This window comes from Astyanax mexicanus, unplaced genomic scaffold (genome assembly GCF_023375975.1).
Source record: "Astyanax mexicanus isolate ESR-SI-001 unplaced genomic scaffold, AstMex3_surface scaffold_32, whole genome shotgun sequence".
Classification (NCBI taxonomy): domain Eukaryota; kingdom Metazoa; phylum Chordata; class Actinopteri; order Characiformes; family Acestrorhamphidae; genus Astyanax; species Astyanax mexicanus.
Window position 1 is genome coordinate 4,993,733 of NW_026040042.1, and position 15,075 is coordinate 5,008,807.

At 39.7% G+C, this 15,075-nt stretch overlaps 2 protein-coding genes across 3 annotated transcripts in view; both read left to right on the plus strand.

The window, feature by feature from the left end:
- LOC125789910 (protein eva-1 homolog B-like) overlaps nucleotides 1–15,075 on the plus strand; it is a 361,643-nt gene that overhangs the window by 325,613 nt on the left and 20,955 nt on the right. The window lies entirely within an intron of this gene.
- Nucleotides 1–15,075, plus strand: part of LOC103028681 (trafficking protein particle complex subunit 9) — a 158,658-nt gene that overhangs the window by 93,435 nt on the left and 50,148 nt on the right. For both annotated transcript variants that reach the window (XM_049472991.1, XM_049472992.1), the window contains 2 exons: nucleotides 4,527–4,659; nucleotides 8,863–9,014. In XM_049472991.1, the coding sequence (XP_049328948.1) occupies nucleotides 4,527–4,659; nucleotides 8,863–9,014 (285 nt within the window). The remainder of the gene's footprint in view (nucleotides 1–4,526; nucleotides 4,660–8,862; nucleotides 9,015–15,075) is intronic.

Below are 15,075 nucleotides of genomic sequence, written 5' to 3' on the forward strand. Positions count from 1 at the left end.
TATTAGTATCATGACATTCTGAATCATTGACTTCTGTTACAAATCTGATAAAATCTGCTTGTTTTTTAAATAGCTTAGTTAGAGGTGTGCAAAATCATATCTTATACAATAATAAAATAGTTTAAAGTAAAGTAAAGTAGTGTATTTTTTATTTTTTTGTCATATCGTCAAGAGTATCGTTATCGCGATAATCCCATGAAATATCGTGATATTATTTTAGGGCCATATCGCCCACCCCTAAAACAAACCAAAATATTCTGCAAAGAAGCATTTAGAAGCTCTTATCTGGGGAGCTGTTAACTTGCAGATTCTGAGGCTGGTAACTGATTAACTTATCCTGTACAACAGAGGAAACACCTTAGCAACCACCGAGCTACCACTTAGCTACCACTTAGCTCGGTATCAATTTACCCTGATAAATCACTTTTTACACCGTTATCCAGCTCAATGTAGCTTCACATCTCCTTGCTAGAATCCGGAGAGCCCTGACATTTAAAACGAGGCATTAATAACTTAAAAAGCTTATTAAAAACCACTGTTTATATCCTATAACGCTAGCTTCAGCTCCGAGCTCCGCCATTACACCTGGCGCTGGCAGCTACACTATGCGAATTCTGTTCTACACCAGAGTTCTGCTTTAAGATATGTTTCCAAACATAACATGTCATACCAGGCTCTTTCAAACCATGATCTACTATACTGAATAGTAGGGGTGTCACGATTCTCTAAATCCTCAATTCGATTTGATTTCAGATTTTAGGGTCACGATTCGATTCGATCCTCGATTTTCATTGTTCTTTTTTTTTTTTTTTTTTTTTTACAGCAGAGAGGCCTATACCAGTTTTAGATTAGTCTATGGTCAGTCATTGGTTTGATTCATCAAATTTACAAGATCTTATTTTAAAAGGTGGGCTTGATATAAGTGATGCAAAGTGATACAAGTGATCTGTAATACACCACATTAGGCACTAATGGTCAAATTTAAATCATTTAATTAATATATACATATATATTTATGTAATGCCATCTAGTGGCTTTTTTTTTGGTAGCAGCAGTGTGCACTATTAAAACAGCAATGTGCAACATAACAAAATAAATAATAAAAAAAATACAGGAACAGTCATGTAAAAAATAATAGAACAATTAGAGCCTTAACAAACTGTTAAACATGAAAAATATTTTTTTTCTTTAACAAAGATATATTATTAACTTTAACTATATCTGAGAGAAAGATCTTTCTTAAGTTACCAAAATTATTAACATATTTGAGGCTAGACAAAACAACTGTTATTTTTATATTTTATTTATATATTTATACTTTAAGAAGATGAGAATGTCCACATTCTCTGGAGAAAGTGCTGCTCTTTGAACAGTCACAAAGTCCGCGCTGTGCCATTTGCGTAGTGTGCTGCGCCATTTGCGGGAGTGATTGTCAATCCTCTTTTTGACTTCGAGGCTCGAGACCATGACATAATTTCGATCGATTTCGATTATATATCGAAATCGTGACACCCCTACTGAATAGTGTGTTTAAAATAGTGTGTTACGGTAGTGTAACTTCACTCCATGCCGCCTTTAACTCACGGAGGGCTTGTTAGCTGATTTGCTGGTGTGTAGGGAGCAGGTTAAAGCCTGAAACGCTCAGGGCGAGGGAGGGGGGGGAGGTCCTCCAGGACCCGGGAGTGAGAAACACACTTGTTGTGGATTAGAAGATCCCTGTTGCAGGACTTAGCATCAGTACACATGCTCCCAATTACAGGGTCTTTAGGGAGCACTTTCTGAATCCAGCACAGTTCTACAGTACGTCTTCATCCTAGAAGGAAGTGTGGGATTGCGATGCTGTTCAGAAGGAAGATAAAACATGACAGGAGAAATAAACGAATATTAATTTAGGCTGATACGGATACAATTTATTGCGCTTCACATTAGGACTGCACGATATATCACTTAAGCATTGTAATCACAATGTCAGGACATGAGATGTCACTCAAGGCAATTAAATTAAACACGTCAGGTTGCAATGTTTGTATTCTTGACACAAGAAGTAGATACACAGCGCTGTCTCTGTGTCTGTGTGAGTGACAGGCTGCTGCTGCCTGAGCACGTGTGGAAAGCTGTGCACCTCAGTCCAGCACAGTTTTGCAGTGCAGACATTTCCAGTTACAGCTGAATTCACACTTTTAATTCCAGAAAAACAAAACGCTCTTATTTAGCTTTTAAAAAGCCATTTAAATGTCTGATTAAAGGGCAGATTACTGTTGTTTTGCTGTTTTGCTCGGGTTTTGAGAGCTCGGCGCTGACTCGGATGGGAGACAGCGCATGGGTGGGGGCGGGGCTGATGACAACATGGGCCCTGTATTGTTTAATATCGCGATATATATAGTCGAAAAAAAAAAACATTTGCAATGTAAAATTTTTCCAAAATCGTGCCGCCCTACTTCACATACAGAAGTAGTGTGTAACGCTGCAACATGCCAGTCATCTCAACATGTAGAGAGTTGTAGAGGTTCCTAATGATCCTCCTGTGATAATCCATCCCATAATAACTTCAATATTTTCACACAGTTCCTGCAGATTGTGCGGTAGAGGTGTAGGAGTGTTGATAGAGCAACCAGTAGTAGCATCCCACACATTTTCTATAATCAGGCATGGTATCTGTGGTGGTTGCTATGGTGTTGCTGGGTGGCTGCTTAGGTGTTGCTATGATATCCATTTCGGTGGTGGCTATGGTGTGGCTAGTTGATTGCTAAGGTGTTGTTAGGTGGTGGTGGCCAAGTAATGTATTTGCATAATACAGACTATAATAATGTGTTTGCAAGGTAGCTGCTAAGGTGTATCTTTGGTGTCCATTGTGGTTGCTATGGTGTTGCTAGGTGGTTGCTAAGGTGTTGCTATGGTATTTGTCCGGGTTGCTATAGTGTTGGTAGGTGGCTGATAAGGTGTTGCTATGGTATCTGTGGGGGTTGCTATAGTGTTGGTTGGTGGCTGATAAGGTGTTGCTATGGTATCTGTGGTGGTTGCTTTATTGTTGCTAGTTGGTTACTGAGGTGTTGTTAGCTATCTCAAGAATTGTGGCCCAAGTTAAAGAGACAAAAATCTGGAGGAATAAAAATAAGAAGAAGAAAAGTGCAATTGCAGTCACACTAATTATATAGTAACCAAAAAAAAATGTTAAACGAACACTTTAAAAGTATCTTCAAGTGATGAAACTGGCACTCATCAGGACCGCCCCAGATAAGGAAGAGCAAGAGTTCCGTTTTGTTGTACAGAATAAGTTCATCAGAGTTACCAGCCTCAGAAACCACAAGTTCACAGAGTATTTTGGTTTGTTTAACACTTTTAAGTTACTACATGATTCCTTATGTGTTCCTAAATAGTCTGGATCACTTTACTATTCATTTACAATGTAGGGAATTAATAAAAACGTTGAGTAAGAAGTGGTGCTGTATATATAGAGAAGGAAAGGAGGTAATCCCTCTTTGAAAGGCTCATTAAAACGCTAGTACGGTTCTGTTCTCCTGTTCAGAGGCAGTCCTGTGTTGTGTTTGATCTCCTGGTGAACAGGAACGCTGTTCTGAAGCTTTTAGCGAGCTCTCTTTGATCAGAATTGCTAACACAGCTAAACCTCTGCGGGACCTGCAGTCAGCAGGAGCTCGGCAGCGCTGTGCTAACTGCTGTCTGCTAGCTGTGATTTATTATTCAGACTGTACTCATTGTTTTGGCCACACTTTATATTTAATGATCTGCAGTTCTGCTGCTGTTGTTGAGCGGTGTTCAGGTCCTGTGGGGGGCGTGGTTCAGCATGGGGTCACACGGTTTATTATTAGTCTGGTTAAATCAGTACAATAAACATGTTGTCGCTGTTGAAACAAACACAAAAAAAACTAATTTAACTATGTATTATTAAAGATGTACAATAAATCAGTTTATTATGCATTATTTTTTTAATGCATTTACCTGCTTACAGTGGCAGAGGGAGCTCTTCATGCAGCAGACTCTAAAACAAAATGAAACATAACGATGCTTGAGGTAGAATGAGAGTGAGAACAATCTTGAGTAGAGTAGAGCAATGCAGAGGAAGGTAGAGTAAGGTAGTGTGGTAGAGTAGAGTGAGGAATAGTGAGGTAAAGAGTGAAATAAATTGAGGTAGAACAATGAAAAGGGAGGTAGAGGAAGGTAAAGTGAGCTAGAGCAAGGTAGAAAAAGCAAGAGTGAGGTAAAAAGAGGCAGAGCAAAGAAAAGTGACGTAGTGTGTGCTTGAGTAGAGTAGGGTACAGTGAAGTAAAGTGAGGTAGAGTGAGTAAATATAAGGTCGAGTGAGGTAAAGGAAGGTAGAGCCAGGTAGAGGTAGATCGATTGAGGAAGAGCAATGTAGAGTCTGTGCAGTGTTAGGTGTGACAGAAGTTATGGGACTGAGAACTTGTTCATCAGTAACGTTTGCTAACTGTGTGTTTCTTTGTTTTGTTGTGTGTATGTTGTGTTGTGTTATGTGTGTGTTTGTATTGTGTGTGTGTGTGTGTGTGTAGGATACCACACGTCGGTGTTTGGTGTGAGCAGTGACTGTCTGCTAGAGAGTCTGGTGGGGGTGAAGTCGAGCGGCTGTGCGGTGGAGGTAGTGCCGTCCCTCCCACGCCTCCAGCTCAGCACATCACTACCACGGTACAGCTCCTCACTTCTCCTCATTTCTCTTCTCTTCTCTTCTCTTCTCTTCTCTTCTCTTCTATTCTCTTCTCTTCTCAGCATTTCTCTTCTCTTCTCTTATCTTCTCCTCAATTCTCTTCTCTTCATTTCCCCTCAGTTCTCTTCTCTTCTCTTCTCTTCTCTTCATTTCCCCTCATTTCTCTTCTCTTCATTTCCCCTCATTTCTCTTCTCTTCTCTTCTCTTCATTTCCCCTCATTTCTCTTCTGTTCTCTTCTTAGCATTTCTCTTATCTTCTCTTCTCTTCTCCTCAATTCTCTTCTCTTCATTTCCCCTCATTTCTCTTCTCTTCTCTTCTCTTCTCTTCTTAGCATTTCTCTTCTCTTCTCATCATTTCTCTTCTCATCATTTCTCTTATCTTCTCTTCTCTTCTCCTCAATTCTCTTCTCTTCATTTCTCTTCTCTTCTCTTCATTTCCCCTCATTTCTCTTCTCTTCATTTCCCCTCATTTCTCTTCTCTTCTCTTCTCTTCATTTCCCCTCATTTCTCTTCTCTTCTCTTCTTAGCATTTCTCTTATCTTCTCTTCTCTTCTCTTCTCCTCAATTCTCTTCTCTTCATTTCCCCTCATTTCTCTTCTCTTCTCTTCTCTTCTCTTCTTAGCATTTCTCTTCTCTTCTCATCATTTCTCTTCTCATCATTTCTCTTATCTTCTCTTCTCTTCTCCTCAATTCTCTTCTCTTCATTTCTCTTCTCTTCTCTTCTCTTCATTTCCCCTCATTTCTCTTCTCTTCTTTTCTCTTCTCTTCCCTTCCCTTGCCTTCCCTTCCCTTCTCTTCTCCTCAATTCTCTTCTCTTCATTTCTTTTGTACTGTCCTTTCTTCTCTTTATTTTCTGCCTTTTCTCTTTTCTTCTCTTCACATTTTGCGTCTCTTCTCTTCTCTTCTCTTCTCCTCAGTTCTCTTATTTCTCTTCTCTTCATTTCTTTTTCCATTTTCTTCATTTGTCTCTTTTCTTTTCTTCTTTTTAGTTCTCTTCTCTTCGTCTCCTCTCATCCCTTTTTCGCTTCATTTTTTAATCTTTGTTTATCTTCTCTTCATTTGTTTTCTCCTCTCTTCTCTTTTCTGTATTTCCTCTGTTCTCTTCACGTTTCTCTTCACTTTTCTTCTTTTTTCTTTTCTTCTCCTCTTATCTCATCTCTTTGCATTAGTTTCTCTTCTCTTTATTTCTCTTGCATTCTCATTCCTCTTCTCTGTTCTCTATTCCTCTTTTCTCTCATTTGTATTCTCTCTGCTTTCCTTAACTTTTGTTAAAGTTGTTTATTTAAAGACATGGTTTTGAATTCCTGGAGAGTGTGAGATTGTCTGAGCGAGAGATGAAAGGACATTAGAGCGAGACACAGATCAGAGTGGATTTGTAGTAGAAGCATGAAATCATAAATCAGCAGGAACTGGTGTATTTATGATAATGGCTGTTGTGGAAAGTTGTTATGTGGGTTTAATGGTGTCAGTAAAACTGTTCTAGTGTTTGAGTTGCAGATTCTTATATCTGAGAGACGTGCGGTGAGCAGAGAATGAGTCATAACCAATGCTGGAGATGTTCTCTGAGGAATGAGACGATAATGAGCTGGTGGCTGTTTTTAGACAATAGCTGATTACAGGCTTCTACTCATTTCTCTTCACTTCACTTCTGAATTTCTTCTCTTTACTTGATTTCTCTTTTCTCCTTATTTCTCATTTTGTCTCTTCTTTTCTTTTCTCTTCTTTTCACTTTTTTTCAGCTTTTTTTTCTCAATTGCATTTCTTTCCTATATGTTGTGTATTCCAAGAGAGAATCTAAAAGATTTAAAAGTAAAAGTGAGATATATTGAGATGATTTGTGAGTTGATTGAAACCTTTAATCATAATCTACTTTTTAGTACAGATGATAATGGTGGTTTTACACATTAAAACAGTCAAATCGTAATCGTCAAATGTGTTTGTGTGAGTAAAAGTAAATTTTGCAGATATTCTCTGAGGAATGAGACGATGATGAGACTCTTAATTTCTCTTCTCTTTACAATATTTCTGTATTCTCTTCACTTCTCTTCTTTTCATTTCTTTTCTTCTCTTTACTTGATTTCTTTCTTCTCTTCTCCTTATTTCTCATCTTGTCTCTTCTTTTCTATGCTCTATTTCTATTTCTATTTCTCTTCTCTTTTTTATATGTTCTTTTCATTGCTCCTGGTTTCTCTTCTTGTCTCATCATATTACTCTTAAATTGTCCTTCACTTCATTTCTCTTCACTTTCTGTTATTTCTTACCCATATATTTTGTTCTCATTTCCTCATTGTCTCTTTTTTTCTGTTCTATTTATTTATCTTCTCTTTCTTATGGTTTTCTTTCCATTGCTCTTGGTTTCTCATCTTGTCTCATCATCTTATTTACTCTTATATTTTCTTCTCTTCATTTCTCTTCACTTTCTGTTTCTTCTTTCTCATATCTTTCCAATTTCTTCTCTGATATTGTTTCATTAAAAGGTTGTCAGAGAATCAGTGAGATATAAGTGAGACACAGTGATATTATTTGTGAGATGATTGAAGTACAGATTTAGGATGATTACTGTTTTTATGCGTTGAAGAGTAAAATCATAACTGTGTTTGTTTGAGTAAAAGCAAATGTTGGAGATATTCTCTGAGGAATGAGACATTAGTGAGACGGTGTTTGTTTATAGGTGATTGTTGATTATAGGCTTCCCCTTATTTCTCTTCTCTTCACTACATTTCTCTATTCTCTTCACATTCTTCTTTTCATTTCTTTTTTCTTATCTTTAATTGATTTCTCTTTTCTCTTCTCTGTATTTCTCATCTTGTATCTTCTTTTCTTTTTTAAATTTATCTTATCATTGTATTTACTCTTAAATTTTCTTTGCTTAATTTCTCTTTATTTTCTGTTCATTTTCTTTTTTTTTTTCTTTCCCACTTCTGTGATATTTTTTTTATTAAAGGTTGTCAGAGAATTAGTGAGATATAAGTGAGATACAGTGAGATGATTTGTGAGTTGATTGAGACCTTTAACCATGCTCTACTTTTTAGTACAGATTTAGACTGTTTTATGCATTGAACAGTAAAATCGTAGCTGTGTTTGTGTGATTGAAAGTGAATGTTTGAGATATTCTCTGAGGAATGAGACGATGGTGAGACGGCGGTTGTTTTCAGGTGATAGCTGATTACAGGCTAATGGTGATGAAGCTGCACTTTAGCAGTGTGTAATGTACACAGAGCTGCAGACAGGAACACTCTGTAATGGAGCGGTTCTGGAGTTAATGACGGGTCACAGGCTTCAGTTCTGAGAGGTTCACACTCAGACCTTCTCCAGGCTAATAACAATACTTTAGGATATTCACTACAGCACCAGCCTTCAGAGAAAACTGGCTTTAGAAAAAAAAAATATATTAGGACACTTCATTAAAACCTTTCTCTTTTATAATGTACTTTAATTATTGCTGTCATTGTTAGAGTAGAGTAAAGTAGAGAGAGTTAGACTGAGTTTGAGAAATTTAGAATGAGTTAGAGTAAAGTACAGTGAGGTAGAGCATGGTAGAGTGAGGTGGATTAAGTTAGAGCAAGTTGGAGTGTGGTGGAGCAAGGTAGAGTAAAGTAGAGTACAGTGAGGTAGATTAAGTAGAGTAAAGTAGACCGAGATAGAGCAAGGTAAATTAAGTAAAGAGAGGTAGCTTAAATGAGACCAAGATAGCATAAAGTAACGTGAGGTAGATTGGATTAAAGTGAGGTAGATTGAATTAGAGTGAGGTAGAGTGAAGTAAAATCAGGTAGGTTAAATTAGACTGAGGTATGATGAAGTAAGGTAGACTAAATTAGATGCCTGGGGTGAGGCAGATTGGATTAAAGTAAGGTAGATTGAGTTAGAGGGAGGTAGAGTGGGGTATAGTGAGGTAGAGTAAATTAGAGGTAGACTGAGGTAGATTTCAGTTTTATTTTTAGGCATGCACTTGAGTTATTCAAACAGAAATAAGTGAAAACACTGAATAATTTATACTAATCAATGATTTTTTTTTTCTTTTTAAGGCGACACAAAAATACATTTATGCTTTTGTACTTATTCAGTGGTGTAAAGAGTGCAGAAATAAATGAAAACCTGTGGGAAAAAAACAACATTTAGTAACATTTAGTAGTAGAGTGAAATTACACAGTAAGTAACGTGTGTGTGTGTGTGTGTGTGTGCAGGTCTGCGCGTGTATGTGGTGAGGATCTATCCAGTAGTGTGTGTCTGCAGCTCTTCAATGGAGAAACTCAGCAGCTCATCATCACTCTGGAGAACATCGGCTCTGAAACCCTCAACACACTGGAGCTGTCCTCCAAAACCCTCACCACTAAAGGTACACACACACACACACACACAGACACACACACTCTCTCACACCTACCTGTACATCTGCTTCGTAATCCCTGACTTTGCCTGAGTTCTCAGTGATATTGTTGGAATAGGAAATCTCTCCACACACACACACACACACACACACATACACACACACACACACACACACGTACTACACCTTTGTCTTTGAAGTTGCTGTGGAAACCAGACGGAGTAGATGTACTTCTGAAGTGCCAGAGTGCTTTACTTGAGCCACTGCAGTGTGTGTGTGTGTGCGTGTGTGTGTGTGTGTGTGTGTGTGTGCGTGTGTGTGTGCGTGTGTGGTTTGAGGAACAGCAGCTGGTGTCCGTGTTCTCCCGGCTCTCTAATGATCTGTTTCTTCTGATGAAACAGAGGAAAGATGCAGATCTGAGGCAGCATAAAAAATAGCCTTTTCTCTATAGAAAGGGAATTCTATCAGTTTTTTTTTTTTCACTATTTTAGCATACCCAGCATGCTACAAGTGTAGTGTCCCGTGACTTTTGCCACATCCCATTGAAGCTAGACGCTTTCTGAAGATGCTTTAAAATTTACATTTACATTTACAAACAACCATTTACTGTACACTCAGCACTCATCCACACACACACACACACTGGTGAGAAGTGGCAGCCAATCACGCACAGCATACTCTTAACCGGAAACCACTGTCCACCAGGAGGACTGCTACAGCACTAAAAAGAGGCCTCTTCTTCATAGAAAGGGAAACTCTATCAGTTTTCAATATTTTAGCATACCTAGCATGCTACAAGTACAGTGTCCCGTGACTTTTGCCATATCCCATAGAAGCTAGACGCTTTCTAAGGATGCTTTAAAATCACATTTACACACAACCATTTACACTCTGCACTCATCCACACACACACACACACACACACACTGGTGAGAAGTGGCAGCCAGTCAAATACAGCATACTCTCAACCGGAAACCACCGTCCACCTGAAGGACTGCTACAGCACTGAAGCATCTGAGGCGGCACTAAAAAGAGGCCTCTTCTCTATAGAAAGGAAAATTCTATCATTTTAATTTTCACTATTTTAGCATATTCCGCATGCTGACAATTATAGTGTGCCATGACTTTTGCCACATCCCATAGAAGCTAGACACTTTCTGAAGATGCTTTAAAATTTACATTTACACACAACCATTTACTGTACACTCAGCACTCATCCACACACACACACACACACTGGTGAGAAGTGGCAGCCAATCACATACAGCATACTCTTAACCGGAAACCACCACCATCTACCTGAAGGACTGCATCCAGCACTGAGGCTCTGACCAATATGTAAATGCATATGTAAATGAATTTCTGTGCATACTCATGTCATACTCATATTCACACTCAAACACACCTGGAGTATCTGATTTATCTGATCTTCATGTTTTTGGACTGTAGAAGGAACCCCAATCAAAAACATTATAGGGCGCATTTTAAGTGACACTAGTAAGGAACAAGGGTGTCACCATGTTGTAAATCTACACAAATTTCTATCCTGAAAACTGTTTATTTGGGTGATTAAAGCGCTTTAATTTATGTACAGTAAGCTTAGATTTACAATATTTTGTCTAAGAATGAGTTTTTAGTCAAGTTTCTCCAGCACTTAGGCTGGGTGCAGCAGCATTAGCTTAGTGTGCTAGTAAATGCCACATGATAGCGCTAGACTGAGGAACCCTGACTGTTCCGGTAAGCCAGGGTGATATTAGCTAGTGGTTTGTCCCTCGTAGCTTGTTTTAATATGGCAAACACACAGACTACAGTCCAGTATAGTCAACTCTGAATGGTAAAAGAGTTAGCGCTGTGGTTAGCAGCTAATGCTAATACTGCTGCACCGAGCCTTAGTGCTGGAGAAACTTTACTGAAAACTCATCCTTATAACAACGCTGTACTTCAGTGGAGTGGCTTTACTGCTCCATAATACCTGACTGGTAGAGTTCATACATAAGGAGAACCAGATTATAAGACACACTGATGATTTTTGGGAAAATGTAAGTATTTTAAGTGCAAAAAAAGTGCGATACTATGTCTGATATTGAAATTATGAGGAGAAAAATTGAAGGTGACCATCTTGAACGAGGTAGACTTCAGCTACAAAGTACAGGAAAAATATTTCTAACAAAAGAGTCACTTTTGTTTCTTTTTACTTTCTTTTCACATTTGAATTTTTTGCCAAACAGGATATGTGCAGTATGTATTTTGCAGTTAAGAGTGGAAGGTAGTTTCCTTTAATTTATATAAAACTGTATGTAGTGACTAGGGCTGAACGATTAATTGCATTTGCGATTATCTCGCGATATTTTAAAACGAGATTCTCTAACCGCACAGGCTGCGATTTGACTGGTCACATGACTTGGGAGCGAGCCGAGCCGAGGACGAGCGGAGCAAACCCGAGCAGGAGGCAGGGAGGTGGAGAAGTGAAGTCAACACAGCGCACTTTCACACCAGCACTGTTTGGTCTGGTTAAATCGAACTCTGGTCCGTTTGTAACTTTAGTGCGGTTCGATTGAGCAGGTGTGAAAACAGTAATCGCACTCGGGTGCGGATCAAAAGAACCGAACCGAGACCAGCTAGAGGAGGTGGATAACGTTAATTACTACAGCTGTGAACAAACACTGTCTCCATGCTCGCGCCGTCTGCGCTGTATTCACCGCTCACAGCCGCGTGACTTTTATTATGTATAAATCTGCGCTGCACGTAGAAACACAAAATCTTCTCGCTGTATTTACTTTTTTCGTATATTTATATTTAATGTACTCCTGTGTCAGACAGCTCTGACCAATCAGAGGACACAGGCTGCTCGCGTGGTTTATTGATGCGCATTTTGGTGCGTTTATATTTATGCCTATGTGAAACCAGACCGAACAGAGCGAGAAAGCGCTCCAAGTAAACAAACTCATTAACTGATTCAGACCAGAGAAACCAACTACAGGTGTGAAAACGCCCTAAAAAAAACATCACAAAGCCTCGTATGGTATTTGCAAGGCTAAAATGCCAACGACCAGTGCTGCATCTTGGTTAAAGCAGATTCTCTTTATGTTTTTTGCACTTTTTTTTTGCAATTTTTTTATGATGTTACTAGCTGGAGAGCAGTAAGTTTATTTTTTTTATATCTATTTTTTCTATAAAAAAATGGTGAAAAGGAAAAGCTATTTATATATTTATTTTTCCATTTAAAAAAAAATACAAATGGTGAAAAGGAAAAGCATAGATTTGTTTGCTTTATTGTTATCCGTGCTTTAAATAAATCTGACATTGTTTATTATTAAACAAATTGATTTATTGCTTCTGTTTGTTGAAAAATACTTGAGAAGACATTAAAAAATCGCATTTTAAATCGCAATCGCAATTTATAGATAAAAAATTGCAATTAGATTATTTTCCAAAATCGTTCAGCCCTAGTAGTGACTATACTAAACTAACAAATATACTTTATTACCAAACATATTCACTTATCCATCCAAATCATTGTATTCAGGTGTTCAGATCACTTTCATGGCTACAGGTGTATAAAGATAAGCACCTTTTCATGCTGGCCATTAACAAGGGGAATAGGCATACAGGGGTATTTAGGGACAGGCAGGGTCAGTAATGGGAAGGCAGTAATAGGAAACAACATACCCGAGTGAATCAGGGTCATACACGGGCAATTCCATAGGAAAACAGAACAGGTGTAAGCAATTAAAAGCTGGGGGAGCGAGAACGCTGTAGCGTCACGTGATTCTCAGAGTCAGGAAAGTCTGGTGTCGGTGCATGCTGGGAATTAGAGTTCAGAGTCCAGAGCAGACAGATTGACACATCAAGGCATGCAGACTGCTACTACAACTCCACTCAGATAGGGATTTGAACCCAAGACCCCAGATCTACTGACCTGCAGTTCTGTCACAACAAGTTAGATGATGTTTTTTTCGAAGAATAGAAACTGACACTCATAAATGAATTACTATTGAATTACAGAGAGAAAGAGAGAGAGAGAGAGAGAGATGCTCATGTTTTATGTAGAGGCTGTTTTAGGCTGGAGTGCTTCCGTCTGATTGGACGGTTAAATTGAAATAAGAGAACAACTGGACCCGAAAGTCCTGTCAGACACAGAACTGGGTCTTCTGGACACTGTGCTGTGAATTTCTCTCTTCTGAAAAACAGAAAAAGCATCCAGACAGAAGCAGAAAGGAATGAATTGTTTATATTGATGTTTTCTTGCTGTTATAAATAAATAGATGGGGCACCAGTAAAGTTCTGGTGTTGGTACTGGATCAATATCAGTGGGAAATGCCGGACAGTTAGAGTACCAGGTCATACCCGGGTTTGGCTGGCTGTAACTGCTGGACCCTTAAACAAAGCCGTTATCTGGGAGACAATATTCAGTCTGTGCTCAGTAAATGTATGGTGTATAAACTAGTGCCTGGAAATTACATATGGAGCATCTTTAGCACCTCTTGAGTCACAGATGTGGAACCCTCTACGTCACTTGCCTGGTACTTGGCATGTCACTTTTTTCAGCTCACTTGTTGGGTACTTTTTAAGTCACTTGGGTGGTGCACCTTTTGAGTTGAGTGATTTGGACCCTCCACGTCAATTAGGTGGTACTTTCCAGGTCTCTTGGGTGGTGCCCATCAAATCACCTGGGTGGTGCACCTCTTGAGTCACTGATGTGGATCCTCCAGGTCACTCGGATGGTGTCCATCAAATCACATCTTCCAGGTCACTTGACTGGTACTTTTCCGGTCACTTGGGTGGTGCCCATCAAATCACCTGAGTGGTGCACCTCTCGAGTCACTGATGTGGATCCTCCAGGTCACTTGGCTGGTACTTTTCCGGTCACTTGGGTGTTGCCCATCATGTCACATGGGTGGTGCACCTCTCGAGTCACTTACTTTTCACGTCACTTGGGTGGTGCACCTCTAGCACTTTTTGAGTTTTTTCAGTTGACCACCGCTACTTTTCAGGTCACTTGGATGAGACATTTAATGTCACTTGGGTGAGACTTTTTAGGTCATGTGGGTGGTGTACCTATTGAGTCACTGATGTGGACCTTCCAGGTCACTTGGCTGGTACTTTTTAGGCCACTTGGGGTTAAACTTTTCAGGTCGCTTGGGTGGAATTTTTCATGTCTCCTGTGGTGAACTTTTCAGGTCAATTAGATGAAACCTTTCAGGTCACTTGGGATGAACTTTTCTTGTCACTTGAGTAGAACCTTTGAGGCCACTTGGTTGGAACCTTTCAGGTCAATTTGGTGGGACTTTTCTTGTTACTTGGGTGGGACTTTTCAGGTCATTCAGCTGGTACTATTCAGGTCACTTGGGTGGTGTCTATCATGTCACTTGGACTGTGCACCTTTAACACATTTTGAGTCACTGATTGAGTCTCCATCAAATCACTTGGGCAGTGAACCTCTTGAGCCATTGATATGGACCCTCCAGGTCAGTTGGCTGGAACTTTTTCCTTGCCATTTTGGAGGAACTTTTTATCTCACTTGAGTGGTCATTTTCAGGTCACTTGGCACTTGGCTTCAGGTCACTTATCTGGGGTGCTGTGCCTCTGGAGACCTGAACAATACCCCTCAAAATCGATTAGTCCCCCTTTTCTGGGGCTAGTCGCTGGAAATTAAATATGGTTAATCTTTATACTGTATCCTGAACTCTCGTACAGCAGGTGGGGGTTTGGATGGTGGTGCAGGCAGTGCTCTGGGCTCTGGGTTTTGGGCGTTTGGGCGTGTGGATGTCCCTGGCCTCCTTTTAGAGGCTTAATTTGAGCTGGTTGTGACAGCTCCACTGATTTCCCTGGATTCAGAGAAATCATAGCGTCTCGGGGAGCGCAGTGACATTTGCTTAGAGACGCTGTATCTTCAGGGTGCTCTCTCTGAATTTAGCTCTGATGTGTTTACGCTGCTCGGAGAGCCGGAGATCCGGAGAGCCGGAGAGAGAGAGAGAGAGAGAGAGAGAGAGAGAGAGAGAGAGAGAGACGGGTGGAGAAAGAGAGAGAGACGGGTGGATGGAGAGCAGTGGAGATTTCTTTAATGAAC